The sequence below is a fragment of the Drosophila ananassae genome, chromosome 2R, assembly GCF_017639315.1.
Source record: "Drosophila ananassae strain 14024-0371.13 chromosome 2R, ASM1763931v2, whole genome shotgun sequence".
NCBI lineage: Eukaryota > Metazoa > Arthropoda > Insecta > Diptera > Drosophilidae > Drosophila > Drosophila ananassae.
Window position 1 is genome coordinate 7,786,296 of NC_057928.1, and position 13,377 is coordinate 7,799,672.

At 38.3% G+C, this 13,377-nt stretch overlaps 5 protein-coding genes across 5 annotated transcripts; 3 read left to right on the plus strand and 2 right to left on the minus strand.

Annotated features, from left to right (window-relative positions):
- Positions 1 to 686: 686 nt before the first annotated feature.
- LOC6506253 (mitochondrial import receptor subunit TOM20 homolog) lies at positions 687 to 4,128 on the plus strand. The gene is made up of 3 exons (XM_001958222.4): positions 687 to 909; positions 973 to 1,048; positions 3,675 to 4,128. The coding sequence occupies exons 1-3, from the start codon at positions 780 to 782 to the stop codon at positions 3,979 to 3,981; spliced, it is 513 nt and encodes a 170-aa protein (XP_001958258.1). The 5' UTR covers positions 687 to 779; the 3' UTR covers positions 3,982 to 4,128.
- LOC116655881 lies at positions 1,928 to 2,633 on the minus strand. The gene is made up of 2 exons (XM_032454738.2): positions 2,046 to 2,633; positions 1,928 to 1,982 (listed from the first exon to the last, which is right to left on the minus strand). The coding sequence occupies exons 1-2, from the start codon at positions 2,370 to 2,372 to the stop codon at positions 1,974 to 1,976; spliced, it is 336 nt and encodes a 111-aa protein (XP_032310629.1). The 5' UTR covers positions 2,373 to 2,633; the 3' UTR covers positions 1,928 to 1,973.
- On the minus strand, positions 4,040 to 6,329 carry LOC6493697 (DNA-directed RNA polymerase III subunit RPC4). The gene is made up of 4 exons (XM_001958221.4): positions 5,836 to 6,329; positions 5,397 to 5,773; positions 5,267 to 5,338; positions 4,040 to 5,205 (listed from the first exon to the last, which is right to left on the minus strand). Exons 1-4 carry the CDS (start codon positions 6,051 to 6,053, stop codon positions 4,649 to 4,651), a joined length of 1,224 nt encoding a protein of 407 aa, XP_001958257.1. The 5' UTR covers positions 6,054 to 6,329; the 3' UTR covers positions 4,040 to 4,648.
- A 64-nt stretch (positions 6,330 to 6,393) lies between these two features.
- Positions 6,394 to 9,258, plus strand: LOC6506255 (ATR-interacting protein mus304). Its single transcript, XM_001958220.4, has 4 exons — positions 6,394 to 7,101; positions 7,169 to 8,663; positions 8,719 to 8,898; positions 8,959 to 9,258. Exons 1-4 carry the CDS (start codon positions 6,466 to 6,468, stop codon positions 9,180 to 9,182), a joined length of 2,535 nt encoding a protein of 844 aa, XP_001958256.1. The 5' UTR covers positions 6,394 to 6,465; the 3' UTR covers positions 9,183 to 9,258.
- Positions 9,259 to 10,476: 1,218 nt separating this feature from the next.
- LOC6506256 lies at positions 10,477 to 12,003 on the plus strand. The gene is made up of 3 exons (XM_001958219.4): positions 10,477 to 10,923; positions 10,987 to 11,443; positions 11,503 to 12,003. The coding sequence occupies exons 1-3, from the start codon at positions 10,532 to 10,534 to the stop codon at positions 11,920 to 11,922; spliced, it is 1,269 nt and encodes a 422-aa protein (XP_001958255.2). The 5' UTR covers positions 10,477 to 10,531; the 3' UTR covers positions 11,923 to 12,003.
- The last annotated feature ends 1,374 nt before the right edge of the window (positions 12,004 to 13,377 follow it).

Genomic DNA, 13,377 nt, shown 5'->3' on the forward strand with positions numbered 1-13,377 from the left:
TATCAATTTAGATTTCAGACTTTATCATGGTTCTGCGTCAATTTCGATGCTCATCCGGGAGCCATTCAAAAAGTAACCGAAAAAGTTTATATTACTCAAAAGGGACTTTTATAAAATAATAAATTCAAATTTGTTATTTCAAGGGATATTTTAAAATTAAAATATTTTTAAATTAAAAATATCCTTCTTTCCATCATTGCGTTATAATTAGCTGAGTTATAACAAGTTTTATACGTTTTTTAAGCTAAAAATCTAAAAATTATGATTAAATTATTATAATATAATTATAGAATATCTCACATGTATAAAATTAAAATATAAAGATAAATATATCGTTACAGTTCAAAAACAAGCGGGATCTCGATGGTCATTTTTGGGATAATCTTAAACTATTTCTATTTTTAATATAATATAATAAAAAGCAGGTTTGGAAACATAGCAAAGCTTTTTTTAAATTAAAGCTCTTAACTTCTGTCGGTTTTGTTTTTAAACATCTTTAAAAAATAAACTGGAACATGTTTAAAATGAAACTATAAATATTACAATGGCATTTAGTAACCAAAAAAATTCTAAATCACCCGCATAGATAAAAAAAATCATTAAAAATATAACTTAAAAATTTAAAAAACTGTTTCATTTTCATTGTTCCAATATGTATTATATATGTGGTCGTACACGATGACAAGTGGAATAGCGATATCGATTTTTGTTTTATGTAAATCGAGGGCACATGGGGAATGTAAAATAAGATACATTTGAAGCCGAGGAATTTTCTTAATATGATTGAAATGAACAAAACTGCAATTGGAATTGCAGCAGGAGTGGCTGGCACTTTATTTATAGGATACTGCATCTATTTCGACAAGAAGCGCCGCAATGATCCAGAGTACAAGAAGAAAGTCCGTGAGCGTAAGAATTTTTTGTTGTTATAGGTAATAATGAAAAGTACTAAGCATTTTCATCACACGTCAGGTCGCCGCCGCAACAAGAAAACCGGAGCTGCTAAATCCGGAATACCAAATCTGAATGATCATGAAGCAATTGAAAGGTATGCAAATCCAACGGGAACATCATTATATAATGTTGCACGTGTAGTTGTGCAGACTCCTAATAGTTTTCACGTATACATGGAATTTTATGCTCGTATGTACATAAATGTGTGTACTTTACACTTTTCACACAACTTTGCCCAATAGTATTAACAAGACAAGAGAAAGACCATGTATACATGCTGTTCGGCACGTATTATTTATGTAAGAAGGCTTAAGAATGTCAGCTTATGTTTGTCCTTCAAACTGAAGTTCCAGACTGGACGCAGGTTTTGGCAAAACGCCAGCAGCTTCTATAGGTTATATGTTTACTTTCCCGATATATATTTATATATTAGGGTGGGTCGAATTCCAACAAGTTGTTCAAATCGAATTCTAATAGTGCGGAAAACTTGCTACGGAATACTACAAGCATTTTGCAAAAAAAATTTTTGAAATCGGTCAATATCTTCTGTTCGCGCATCGCACTTAAAGTTTCGAAAAATTTTCGAAAATACCGAATTTTCAAAACTTCTTAAAAGTACGATTTAGTCGCAATTTTCCAAAGTTTTACTTATTATTATATTTATTTTGAATCATTTAAAAGGTTTTTTCGTAATTAGGTAAATCAATAGTGGTTTTAAGAATTTAAAATAAATAAGTTTTTAGTACAAATTTCATGCATTACGATTGTTTTTCACGCTCAGCTTTCCCCAGGATCAACGACGAGGACGTAGTGAAAAATCTGATCCCATTTTTTTTATTGCTATTTTTTTTTTATTTGTTTTTAATGATTTTTTTTTATTTTTTTAATGATTTATATATTTTTTTTTGTTTTTTTTTTAGATTTTTTAAAATTTTTGTTGTTGTTTTTTTTTTAAATTTCCTTTTTGTTTTTCGATTTTGTTTTATTTGTCTGTTGTATACTGGGACTTGTTCTCAAATTTAGGCAAACTGAAACGAGAATATAAAGTTGAGCGTATGTAACCATCCCTATTGTGATAACCACATATGTACCTTCTTCGACGCTTCAGTAACAAGCTTAACAGTTCGCTGTACTGCTTGAGTGTGGCATGGAAAGCTTAGCAAGTTGCTTTGACCGATTGATAGTTGGTTATCAATGGAAGATACCAAAACTGCATTTGACACATTCCTAAGTACTGGAGGAGGTGATACTGCTGTAGAAGACCAGTCGATCATTTCATAGTACTTAGTGGCATTAAAGTTTAGTTTTGGAAAAAGGAACGAGCGCACCGAAGTCTCCGCAGTAGGAGTCTTCTCTCTGGCTTTTAAAATTCTTTGCAACCCGATCTTACGTACATTAAGATTTTCATCTGTGAGCATAGACAAAAGCAAATTTTCAGGATGCGCGAAATAAGCTGAATAACAGGATCAACTACTTTTAAAAGACGTTTTGGCAAGTATCGAGAATTTTTAATCATAGTGAAGACATGTCTCGCACCATCTGTTATTGAATCACTGATTTTTATTTGAAACCAAGTAGGTAAATACACTTTCATTATAAATGTAACTATGTGAACTAAGTTTTCGGAGGGCTCTTCACTCGATATGTATAATCTAATGCCACTAAGAACTATGAAATGATCGACTGGTCTTCTACAGCAGTATCACCTCCTCCAGTACTTGCTAAGCTTTCCATGCCACACTCAAGCAGTACAGCGAACTGTTAAGCTTGTTACTGAAGCGTCGAAGAAGGTACATATGTGGTTATCACAATAGGGATGGTTACATACGCTCAACTTTATATTCTCGTTTCAGTTTGCCTAAATTTGAGAACAAGTCCCAGTATACAACAGACAAATAAAACAAAATCGAAAAACAAAAAGGAAATTTAAAAAAAAAACAACAACAAAAATTTTAAAAAATCTAAAAAAAAAACAAAAAAAAATATATAAATCATTAAAAAAATAAAAAAAAATCATTAAAAACAAATAAAAAAAAAATAGCAATAAAAAAAATGGGATCAGATTTTTCACTACGTCCTCGTCGTTGATCCTGGGGAAAGCTGAGCGTGAAAAACAATCGTAATGCATGAAATTTGTACTAAAAACTTATTTATTTTAAATTCTTAAAACCACTATTGATTTACCTAATTACGAAAAAACCTTTTAAATGATTCAAAATAAATATAATAATAAGTAAAACTTTGGAAAATTGCGACTAAATCGTACTTTTAAGAAGTTTTGAAAATTCGGTATTTTCGAAAATTTTTCGAAACTTTAAGTGCGATGCGCGAACAGAAGATATTGACCGATTTCAAAAATTTTTTTTGCAAAATGCTTGTAGTATTCCGTAGCAAGTTTTCCGCACTATTAGAATTCGATTTGAACAACTTGTTGGAATTCGACCCACCCTATTATATATACAAGATATATATGTATCAGCCATAAAAGAACAAAAACATTTGTATACCCAAGGTTCCATACGTCATTAATTATGATTCATATCCAGTCACAAAGAAAGAAGTATTTAGCAATACCAACGAATGATTAAGTCATATTGGTCTTGGGAGGAATTCTTATTAGTTATTATCCAATTGGGCATTGAAAATGGGAGACCTTATGCCTAACTAGTTTGTTATTCATTATCTTATAATAATAATCCTTAAACTATACTTTATTTCAGATATTTCTTGCAAGAAATCCAACAGGGTGAGACCCTGATTGCTCGTGGCGATTTCGACAGCGGTGTCGAGCATTTGGCAAATGCCATTGTTGTTTGCGGCCAGCCGGCTCGCCTGCTACAAGTGCTGCAATCCTCCCTGCCAGCCCAAGTATTTGCGATGTTGATTGTTAAAATGCAGGAGTTCGGAAATCGGGCGGCGGAGGGTAACGACGGTCCAATCTCATTGGGGCAGAGCTCTGGACAACCTCTTGACGGCGCCAAAATTATAGAGAGCTCATCGGGGGCAATAATCGATGACCTTGAATAATATTTGGAGGATGGTTACAAAAATTGAAATACAAATTTCAACAGTAAAAATTAAGGGCTTCATATATAAACATTTTTTTTATATATTGATTTCTCTGAATGTTCCCAATACATAAAAATAAATATGCGTAAACTGTTAACAATTAAACTATGGGCTCTGTTTTGTTTTGTGCTTTAGCCATGTTGAACAAGTAGTATAAAATATAAATGGTGTAAATCAATACTTTTGTGAGACATTTCCATATCAACAATAAACAAAAAGTTCTGTTGGTATTTTTGCAAATTTCTGTTTACATCGACGATGTGTTAAAAACAAATTCTAATTCCTATAAACTAAATATAATAGTTTCTAACCTAATAGAAATTGTATAAATAAATTTCGATTTTAAATTTGAATTTAATGGAATCCCTATCAGTTTATTAAACACCTATAATTTATAAATTGGTAAAAATAATTTGGCAAGTTAATAGTCCTTATTAAATTCGATTAAATTACACGTTTCATTCTTGAACAGACCCAAAAGTTTTTTTCTTGTAGAAATATTATATTATGTCATTAGAAATTTCTATATTTAAAACATAAATGGAGTTAAAAGAAGGAATAACTTATGATTAGGCGCAGCCTATTTACAAATTAAATTATTCTACTGGGGAGGTTGAAGGATGTGCTACGTGTTGGGAATTCGCTTGGCGGCCGCCTCCTGCTGCTCGAACAGATGTACCCAGTCGGGCGTCGCCTTTAGCTTAGCCTGGATGGGTCCCAGATTGATCATGTTTCCGCTACGCTGTTCTCGATTTGCCGTCACAGACATGAGTTCCTGCAAGAAGCCCGGGTCGAGCCCCATATCCAAGTCAAAGCGCGTGTCGCCCAACTGCAACTTAACACGTCCTGATCTATAGCGCAGGATTTTGCCAATCTGCCCATCTTCCAGCTGACGCAACACGCTGTCCTTTACACTGGACGATTTGACACTGGTTGTGCTGGGTTCACCTTCACTGGCAGATGCGGCTATCTCTGCTTTGGACGGTTCGGAATCTTCAGCTTCATCTCCTACACTAGGCAGCACATCGGGCAGCTGCATGAGGAATATCTGAGACTGAGGGGAGTCCAGAAAGTTGCAAATGCTACGAGGATAACGGCCGTACTGAAGCGGCGGTTCTTCCATTTTTGCAGCCTGTGCAGCCACGTGTAGCTTTTGCAGATGGTTAGCCACAGCCAGGGAATCTAGTTAAGAATATTATTAGTATTAATATTTGAATATATTCTAAATGCATCACTAATGTACCTAAATGATTTGTTGTTGAATTACTTTCATCCTCCTGTTTTACAATAGGTGGTTTTTGGGTGCTCCAAAGACCTATTAATACACAACAATAGAAAATATTTATTGCTATTTTGAGGGATAAAATTCTTACCCTCCTTTAGCAGGATTGGTCGTAAAGCCATCTCAGTCTTATTGACATCTTCATCACTGGGATCATCCACATCACTGACGTCAGATTCGCCGATCAGTTCTTTGACTCTCAACGCCTGGGCTTTGTCGTCCTTCCGGTCAGCCCTTTTTCTAGCCACCGCTACCTCATCTCCAGCCCTGGCATATGCAGAACCATTGCCCGTGGAACGGCGCAGATGTCCATCTCCAGCGCCCTCGGAAAAAAGGCCTTGGGTTTGAATAAGCGTAGAGCTTCCACCGCCTCCGCCTCCACGTCCACGGCCAGATCCTGCGCCGTTGCCACGCCCACCTCGACGACCGCCCCTGGGTTGCGAAGTGTCTTTAGAGGTTTTAACATTTCTAGAGATGGGTAAAGGTATTATTATTACAAAAACATGTGCGAGGGGCATTAGAATTCTTACGCATTTTTGTTGCGCACCGCATTTAAGTTTGGGGCAAAAACCTTTTTGTTGTTGGGTCCAGCGCCACGCCCGCCGAGGGTTAGATCCCTGGCCGGAGCCAGTCGAACCATTCCATTTAGTGTCTCCAGAGGGCGAACTCCAGCTCCTCCTTGTGCATTATTATTGTTGGTGGAACCGCTGGGGGCTGCTATTGTGGCCGTCATCCTCTTAGCTGGCATGGCGTCCCATTCGTGCCACCAGTCCTCCGCAAAAGCGTGATACCCCAACCAGTTGTCCTTAAACCAGAATTATTTTCTTTTCTTCTGCAATTAATGCTTGCGTTGAAAGTATCTTGGTGGCCCCTTTGAGGTTAATAGGTGGGTAGTGTTGCGAAGCGCGTAAATTCGATGCACATGCCGATACACTGTTGAGGCGTTAGATGATTTTGTTGATAACAATATTTTAAATACCTCGGAATTGAAAATGGATTCTGTTTTCAAAAATATCTTTAAAGTAAATATTTTTTGCATATTTCATAAATCCGATTTGAGCCATATATCAGCTAATGTGTGATCCAACAAAGTTCCGTATGATCTAAACCAAAACTGGTCACACCTCCACAATACGTAAACAAAACAAACCGGCGGAATAATGGCTTCGAAGCGTTTTGGCCCCATGAAGGACTTTGCGCGGGCCAAGAAGCCCCGCCTGGATGTCAGCGTAACCCGGGCATCCACGCGGCCCAGCCCGCCGAGGAACATAATGGAATTTTGGGATGACGACGACGACGTGATCCTGATGGCCACGCAGTTGGCGGAGGCCGAAATCGAGGCAGAGGAGCGAAAGAAGAAGGCGGGGACCGAGAACAACAGCGAAATGACCTTTGCCGAGTTTGCTCCAATGGTCCACGGAACGACCAGTACGCAGCAAATACTTCCTCCTCCAGCGCCGCCACCTGCCAAGAAGTCCACGACCCTGGACATGGATGCCATCTTTGCCGACGATGACGACTTTGATTTTCTTGCGGTTACGCTCATGGATAGCGAGCCTCCGAAGCTGCCGGACAGCAAACCTAGCACCAGTAAGAGTAAAATTGAAACCAGGACCACCAACATCAGTATACAACAGAAAACCACTACAACAACCATGACTGCCACGCAATCCCGGCAGCAGGAGCACCAAATCAAGTTCCTCATGGATCGTATCGAAGCTTTAAAGCGGGTTAACACAAGGCTGGAAAAAGATCTGGGCGATAGCAACGAACAGAATGAGATTAAGTCGGGAGAGGTACGTCTCACTTAAATGTTTATGCGTCTCACTTAAATGTTTAATTAATCTTTCGATTTGCTTTTAGGTGAGTTTGCTCCGTGATGAACTGAAGCACCTTCGACAACAACTGCAGGCCACCAAGATGGAGAAACTTGCCTTGGCTGACGAAACGAACCGGGATTGTATTAAAAAAGTTGCCGAAGCGGCCAAGCAAGTAGCCGCCAAAGACATTGAGCTAAAAATGAAGAACGCCGAGTACACCAAGCTGAAAATCCAACAGAAAGCCCACGAAAAGAGTATGAATATGAGTATGAACATGAGCATGCTGCAGGCAGCCCCAGATACCTCGGAGCAGCGATCCATGCTGCGTCTTAATAAGCTAAACATACACAGATCGGTTTCCAGGTTGAAAATCGATAATGGTAGTGTGTTTGAGTATGGCGAGGAGCAGCATAAGGGTCAAAAGCAAAGAACCCTTTTCGAACTAGAGCTCAAGAAATTGTTGCTATGCTTTGCTCAGCTGCAAGCTCAACCCGAATCCGTGGAATCCCTCATTCCAAGGATACTCTCCTCAACTGGAAATGTATTCGCAGAGTTTTCGTCGTATGCCCATAGTCTGGAGTTCCCTAACAACTGCATGCTATATCCCTATAATCCATACAATCTAGACGAGCCAGTCCATCGAGTATCGCTGTCACAGCAGAGTAATCTTTACGAGAACGAGCGCGCCTTGCTTCTAAGGCGCTACATTGCCACTTTGGCCCTAATATTTCGGAACCAGGAGGGAATTGCCAAAGCTTTTTTGGAAGGGCATCACGATGGTATTGGACTATTGGACATAGTCGTTGAAGCAGTTGTAAAGCTAGGATTTTCGTACGAGGTTAGTGAGCATTTCGGACTACTAGAGGCTTTAGCGTTTTTATTAAACAGTCTTTTGCAAAGCGAAGAGCTTCCCCCACAACAGGAAGAGCTATTGTTTGATCTGCTCAAACAGTTAGTTTTTACTCGTCCCAGTCCATGGATTTTTGGTGAGCTTAGTTCCTGCCTCGTAAGCGCTCTTCGACATCCTCAGATGTTGACAAAGATGTGTGTGAAAAGCCCGAGGAACTGCTTTGTTTCAGATCGCGTACGATCAGTGTACCGCTTCGGACCAGACTCCTGCCTTTTACAAGTCTATGCGGGATTACTGGAACTATGCTTCTTCAGTGAAACTCCTCTGCGAGAAGACCATCTTCAATTGCTCCTTCAAATTGGAGGCAACCATGTGCATTTCGCTTTTGAATGCTTCAAGAATCCTCCAGATTTCATCATGGAAAAGCTACCGTACTTTGCAGACGATGAGGAGTCTGATTTGGGCGATGGAACCCTAATGAAATCAGGAACCACTATGCAGGCATCGATCTCGAATGGTTCCACCCTTGCATCTACTTCGAATTTAAACCTAAATTCTAATTCCAATTCAAGTACATCACAGCAGAACAAAGCCAACGAGTGTGAGTGTTATGTGAAGTTGTGCCTTAGTGTTGTTACGTTGGTGTTCCAGATGTTGCACCAGTGGATGCTGCACCAAAGAAAAGCTGGTAAGTTTCAGGGTTATAAGAAATACTCAATATTCTCTAATGGTGTTCTTTATAGGAACCGAGCAAGTTAGTGAGATATCTCGAATCGCAGTTCATCTTCTGACTCTAGTCTTCCATGAGTATTATCTGACTTCTTTATTCCGGGACTCCGAGGAGACGACAAAGCACTACTTAAGCCTGATTTGCAACTGGTGGTGCGAATATGCGGATTTACTGGGCTTCCAGCCAATACATTGTATGGAAAAAAGAAACTGTTGATTCTTAAAAATATTCACTAATCCGTTTTCTGTTTCAGTGCGATTGCTAAATCAGCTAGCGAAGTCCCATTTTATGCTAAAGCCCCTTCACCAGGAGACGAATCCCAAAAATCCAGGCAACGACCTGGCCGAGTGGACTCGGATTGTAAAAAATGCAGATGCCAAAACATTGGCCCGGTCAGCCCAGTCAAGAAATCCTTGTAAGCTCCTCGACATAGACTTTTTTTCGGGCCTCAAAAGGGTGGATTACACATTTGAATAGTTTAGCAATTTAATGATTAGTTGTTTAGGCACTTTAAATGTTAATTAGTTTTGGTATTAAAATATTTAAAATTGTATTTATCCTTTTAATTTCTGACAGGGGACTATTTTAAAAAACCGGTAATATTTTAGAGATTTTATTTTTTATCGATAGATGCGTTAAAAATGGTAAGACCATTTCTTATTATAATTTTTAATTAGCGTGAGTGTATTAGGGACGATTGGTTACTCTACAAAAATGCGCGTCTTCTGTTTACAATATCTTTGTCAATATTTATCATAATATAAATACAATGCAATAGATAGTTTTCCTATGCTTTGCTTATCTATAAAATCGCGAATCATAGTAAAGTACAGCGAGTGTACTTCAGTGTGTACTGCGGTGTGTACAGCGTATCTGTGTAGCGTCTTGGAATTGTTTACGAGGTATTCTTAAGGTTAGTAAATCTAAATAAATAGTAATAGTTAAACTATCTGGGGCTAGACGGTATTCTAATCATCTTTTTTAGATATTAACTATTTCTAAACTTTAAGCTAAACTAAAAATCAGATACTTGAACTCCTGGTCCAATGTAAGGTCCCTCAACTTCCCATCACATCCGGTTTCAAATTCCTGCTAACTTTCCAAGTTTGCGTTTTACTTTAAATATTTGTTTTATTAATAGAAAAAATATGAATTTCTTATTACTATGTAGTTTGAAGTTTCAGTTTCCTGGAAATGCGAGAAATTCTAGCATTATGACATAGTTTGAAGTTCGAATCATATCAGTTCATGATGGTTTTGGATGAATGTATATGTGTATCTGTAAAAAGTATCTTAGAATATAAGCAATAAATGGATACTTTATTTATATTAAAATAAACAAATGATGCATAATAAAATAAAACTGCAGTTTGCAGATAAAATACTCTTTGTAAGTTGTCTTTCTTTTTTGTTTTTGGCTCTCGTTGTCCGTAATTCAATTAAGTTTATAAAAGTAGGCTATCTACCTTTATCAATTTAGATAGAACACAAACGCGGTTCTACCTTCAATTATATTTCAATTTATGTACGATCTGTGAACTCTTTGCTGAGAGATACACCGAAAAATGTTTCTTATCTGTAAATGTCATAATGCTTAATAGCATTATCTATTAAGCATTATGATAATAATCTTGTACTTAATTCTATGATAATAAGAATTATTTTGTCAGAAATTTTAAATTATTTAAAATACATTTTAAGGGAATTCTTTTCTGTGCCTTCTGTGATTATCATTGAGTGTTGTGATTTGTGATAAAGCTCTAACTATTGCATGTAATAATTCAGAGGAAAAGCTGTTCTGAATTTCACAACCCAAATGGGGCTATATGGGATTCACCCAGTATGGGGGCTTAGTTGTTTGTCGCGGGCTCTTCAGAAAGGTCGCTATGGAGCGGAAAAACTTTAGTGCGGAATATTTTGAAAAAGCTTTGGCCAAAGCTTACGGTTGCGAAAAATTGAGCGTGGAAAATTGTAAAATCGAAGTTGTGAACCAGAGCGGCGAGAACTTTTGCAGCGTTATCTATAGAGTGGCCTTACAGTTCCGCCGATCGCCTGAAGATGTTTTGGAATCAGGAAAATATATACTTAAAGACCTACTGCCTTCAGTTGCCGAGCTGGGCACAAATGAGAAACAGATGTTTGAGGAATTTCTTCCAGAAATGACGAAGATTTTAAACAAATGTTCATCTGAATTAGGGGAACGCAAATTATACGCTGAGTAAGTTTTTAAATGAATATGAATTGGGCTACATGATAAACTCGATTACCTTTAATTTCTCAGATGCTTTCTGACTGAAACCACTGCCGGAAAAGAAATCTACCTCCTAGAGGATTTAGGCGATTTGGGCTACACCTCGTTGGATCGGTTTCAAGGAATATGCCTAGAAGACGCCAAAGTTTGCCTGCGAAAGATGGCGCAATTTCATGGCGCTTCAATGGTTTTGTGCCAGGAACAACCAGAATTTTTGGATAAACTTTCGCCTTCCGACTATGCTAAAGGGCTTTCAGACAATTTTGCAAAGGCTCTGGTCCTAGACGGCGCAGAATTTGCCGCCAATTTTTTCGCTGATGAACTACCAGAAATTGCACGGAAAATGAATGCCCAAATACCGGACACATATGCACGAAGAATACAAGATATTGTCAATCCAAAAAACTCAAAATTCAATGCGATTGTCCATGGTGATGTTTGGGTTAATAATATTATGTTCAACAGGCCTGAAGAAAAAGCCGTACTGGTCAGTAGAATATAAAATTTAATATTGTATTCTTTCTAAATATTTTTTACAATTTCTAGGTTGATTTTCAAAACTGTTTTTGGGCCAGTCCGGCAATCGACTTGCACTATTTCTTCTACACCAGCTTGCGGATAGAAGTTCTCCTCCATCGAAAAGATGAACTTTTAAAATACTATTTTGAAAATCTAACCAAGACCCTCACCCATTGTGACTTTATTGGTGCCATACCGACCTTTAATGATTTGAAGCTTGAGATGGAACGATGTTTGTTTTATGGATATTACGCCGTTTGCTGCGAACTTCCTATATGTTGCGCCTCACCGGAAGCCAGTACCGACTTCAATTTACTTCATTTAATGGGATATCCAGAGAAGATGCTGGCGAAACGACATGAGTTATTTAAATCAGAACGAGTACGTGAAACGGTCAAGACCAGCCTATTGGAATTCGAACAGAGAGGACTACTGGAAACGCCTTAAATATAATGCCTAATGTTGTTGCATTTTTTGTTAGTTAACTTTGTTGATTTTACTAAAAACTGACTGCACTTTACAATATTATGCATATAGTATTATTGATTCATTAACCCCATGGCCAATCACCCTAAACTTTGCCCACTGCCCACCCCCTGGAGCCAACTGAAGTGCTACTTCTTGTGTTTATAAATACATTTAGATGTCTGCCAAAGTTTCTGGCCAAGATTTACGTGCCAGTATGTGTGAGTGTGTGATGCATGGGCCTCGCTTGGCTGCATTGGAAGCGATAAAGTTCTCACCTCCCGTTCCGCCTCCCACACGCAGCTAAATATGCAAATCGCTTTGCAGTTATTCTTAGAAAGTTGTCAGCTGCCAAGCGTAAGCCAAGCCAAACGAAGCGAGTCGAGGAGCAGCCAGAAGAAGAAACCAGGATCTGAACGCAACAACCTGGAGGAGAATGGGAGCCAAAGTGCATTTGACGCCAATGTTACTTCGTATACGTACATATATCCTTGTACTTTTCCTGAGTGTTTAAAAAGCAATTTATTGTTTTTGCTCCAAAGCAGTCAACTTAACCCATTGTAAGCTGGGTTCCAAAAAAGCTGGAGAGGGAGTCTGAAAAGCTTCTTATTTTATTTTGAAGTTGTGCTATTGTTGTACAAAAATAAATTAGCTTTAATTAAGAAATACTTGTTAATTATTAAATTGTGAAATATATAAGATAAATACCATCCTCTCCCTTAACGATTCACAAATCGTTTGGGCTGTCGCTCAATTACCAAAGCCTCTTTCCATATCCTCTTACCATTTGCATCCTGAACCCCATGGGTAATTGTAAACCTTAATTAACATTGAAAACAAACACGGATGGCCAAAAGCAAATAGAAATTTGTCTAAGGCCCAGCAAGAGGAACTGCCAGCAATTCGAAAGAAAACTCATAAATCAATTTTGAAATGCATTAGGGACAGGTAACCTTGCCTCGTATTCCTTTCCTCTGATTTTGTTTGCACTTTGGTGCATCAAAAGCTACACTGAGAAAACTTTATAATCATATAAATGAAGTGTCAGAGTGGAGGGCACGTTACATTGTTGATATTCTCCACCTCAGTGTAAGAAAATTTGCTGCAAGCAAATGGAATTCAAAATTGCAGGGGTCAACTTCCTGGAGTTGCTGGTCAGTTTCCAAAAGTTGCAACCTGCCAACCCCTAAGACCCCAACTTCTCTCAGCCCCTTTGGATCGTCGTCACCTTTCAATTAATGTGAATTTCTCCAGTGTCATGGTTGATTCTGGCTTCCTTTGCTTTCATCTGGGGGTTGTTGCATTTGCCTAACGCCTCGCCTCGGCACTTAACTTCCGTTTCCTGTTTCTGGGGACGGGGGCTTTGAGGCCGAGACTCTGGTTTGGCTTTCGGCCAAGGCATTTGCAACTAATTGAAAGTGCAATGCGATGCTGCAG

What these genes read in the sequence shown, in the direction of transcription:
- LOC6506253 (XM_001958222.4), top strand. Translation starts at nt 780, where the DNA reads ATGATTGAAATGAACAAAACTGCAATTGGAATTGCAGCAGGAGTGGCT. An exon ending in CAAGAAGAAAGTCCGTGAGC is followed by an intron (nt 910 to 972) that starts GTAAGAATTTTT and finishes ATCACACGTCAG; the next exon opens with GTCGCCGCCGCAACAAGAAA. An exon ending in GATCATGAAGCAATTGAAAG is followed by an intron (nt 1,049 to 3,674) that starts GTATGCAAATCC and finishes ACTTTATTTCAG; the next exon opens with ATATTTCTTGCAAGAAATCC.
- LOC116655881 (XM_032454738.2), bottom strand. Translation starts at nt 2,372, where the DNA reads ATGCTCACAGATGAAAATCTTAATGTACGTAAGATCGGGTTGCAAAGA.
- LOC6493697 (XM_001958221.4), bottom strand. Translation starts at nt 6,053, where the DNA reads ATGCCAGCTAAGAGGATGACGGCCACAATAGCAGCCCCCAGCGGTTCC. An exon ending in GCGGTGCGCAACAAAAATGC is followed by an intron (nt 5,774 to 5,835) that starts GTAAGAATTCTA and finishes ACCCATCTCTAG; the next exon opens with AAATGTTAAAACCTCTAAAG. An exon ending in TTCAACAACAAATCATTTAG is followed by an intron (nt 5,206 to 5,266) that starts GTACATTAGTGA and finishes ATTCTTAACTAG; the next exon opens with ATTCCCTGGCTGTGGCTAAC.
- LOC6506255 (XM_001958220.4), top strand. Translation starts at nt 6,466, where the DNA reads ATGGCTTCGAAGCGTTTTGGCCCCATGAAGGACTTTGCGCGGGCCAAG. An exon ending in ATGAGATTAAGTCGGGAGAG is followed by an intron (nt 7,102 to 7,168) that starts GTACGTCTCACT and finishes ATTTGCTTTTAG; the next exon opens with GTGAGTTTGCTCCGTGATGA. An exon ending in GCTGCACCAAAGAAAAGCTG is followed by an intron (nt 8,664 to 8,718) that starts GTAAGTTTCAGG and finishes TGTTCTTTATAG; the next exon opens with GAACCGAGCAAGTTAGTGAG.
- LOC6506256 (XM_001958219.4), top strand. Translation starts at nt 10,532, where the DNA reads ATGGGATTCACCCAGTATGGGGGCTTAGTTGTTTGTCGCGGGCTCTTC. An exon ending in GAACGCAAATTATACGCTGA is followed by an intron (nt 10,924 to 10,986) that starts GTAAGTTTTTAA and finishes TTAATTTCTCAG; the next exon opens with ATGCTTTCTGACTGAAACCA. An exon ending in CTGAAGAAAAAGCCGTACTG is followed by an intron (nt 11,444 to 11,502) that starts GTCAGTAGAATA and finishes TACAATTTCTAG; the next exon opens with GTTGATTTTCAAAACTGTTT.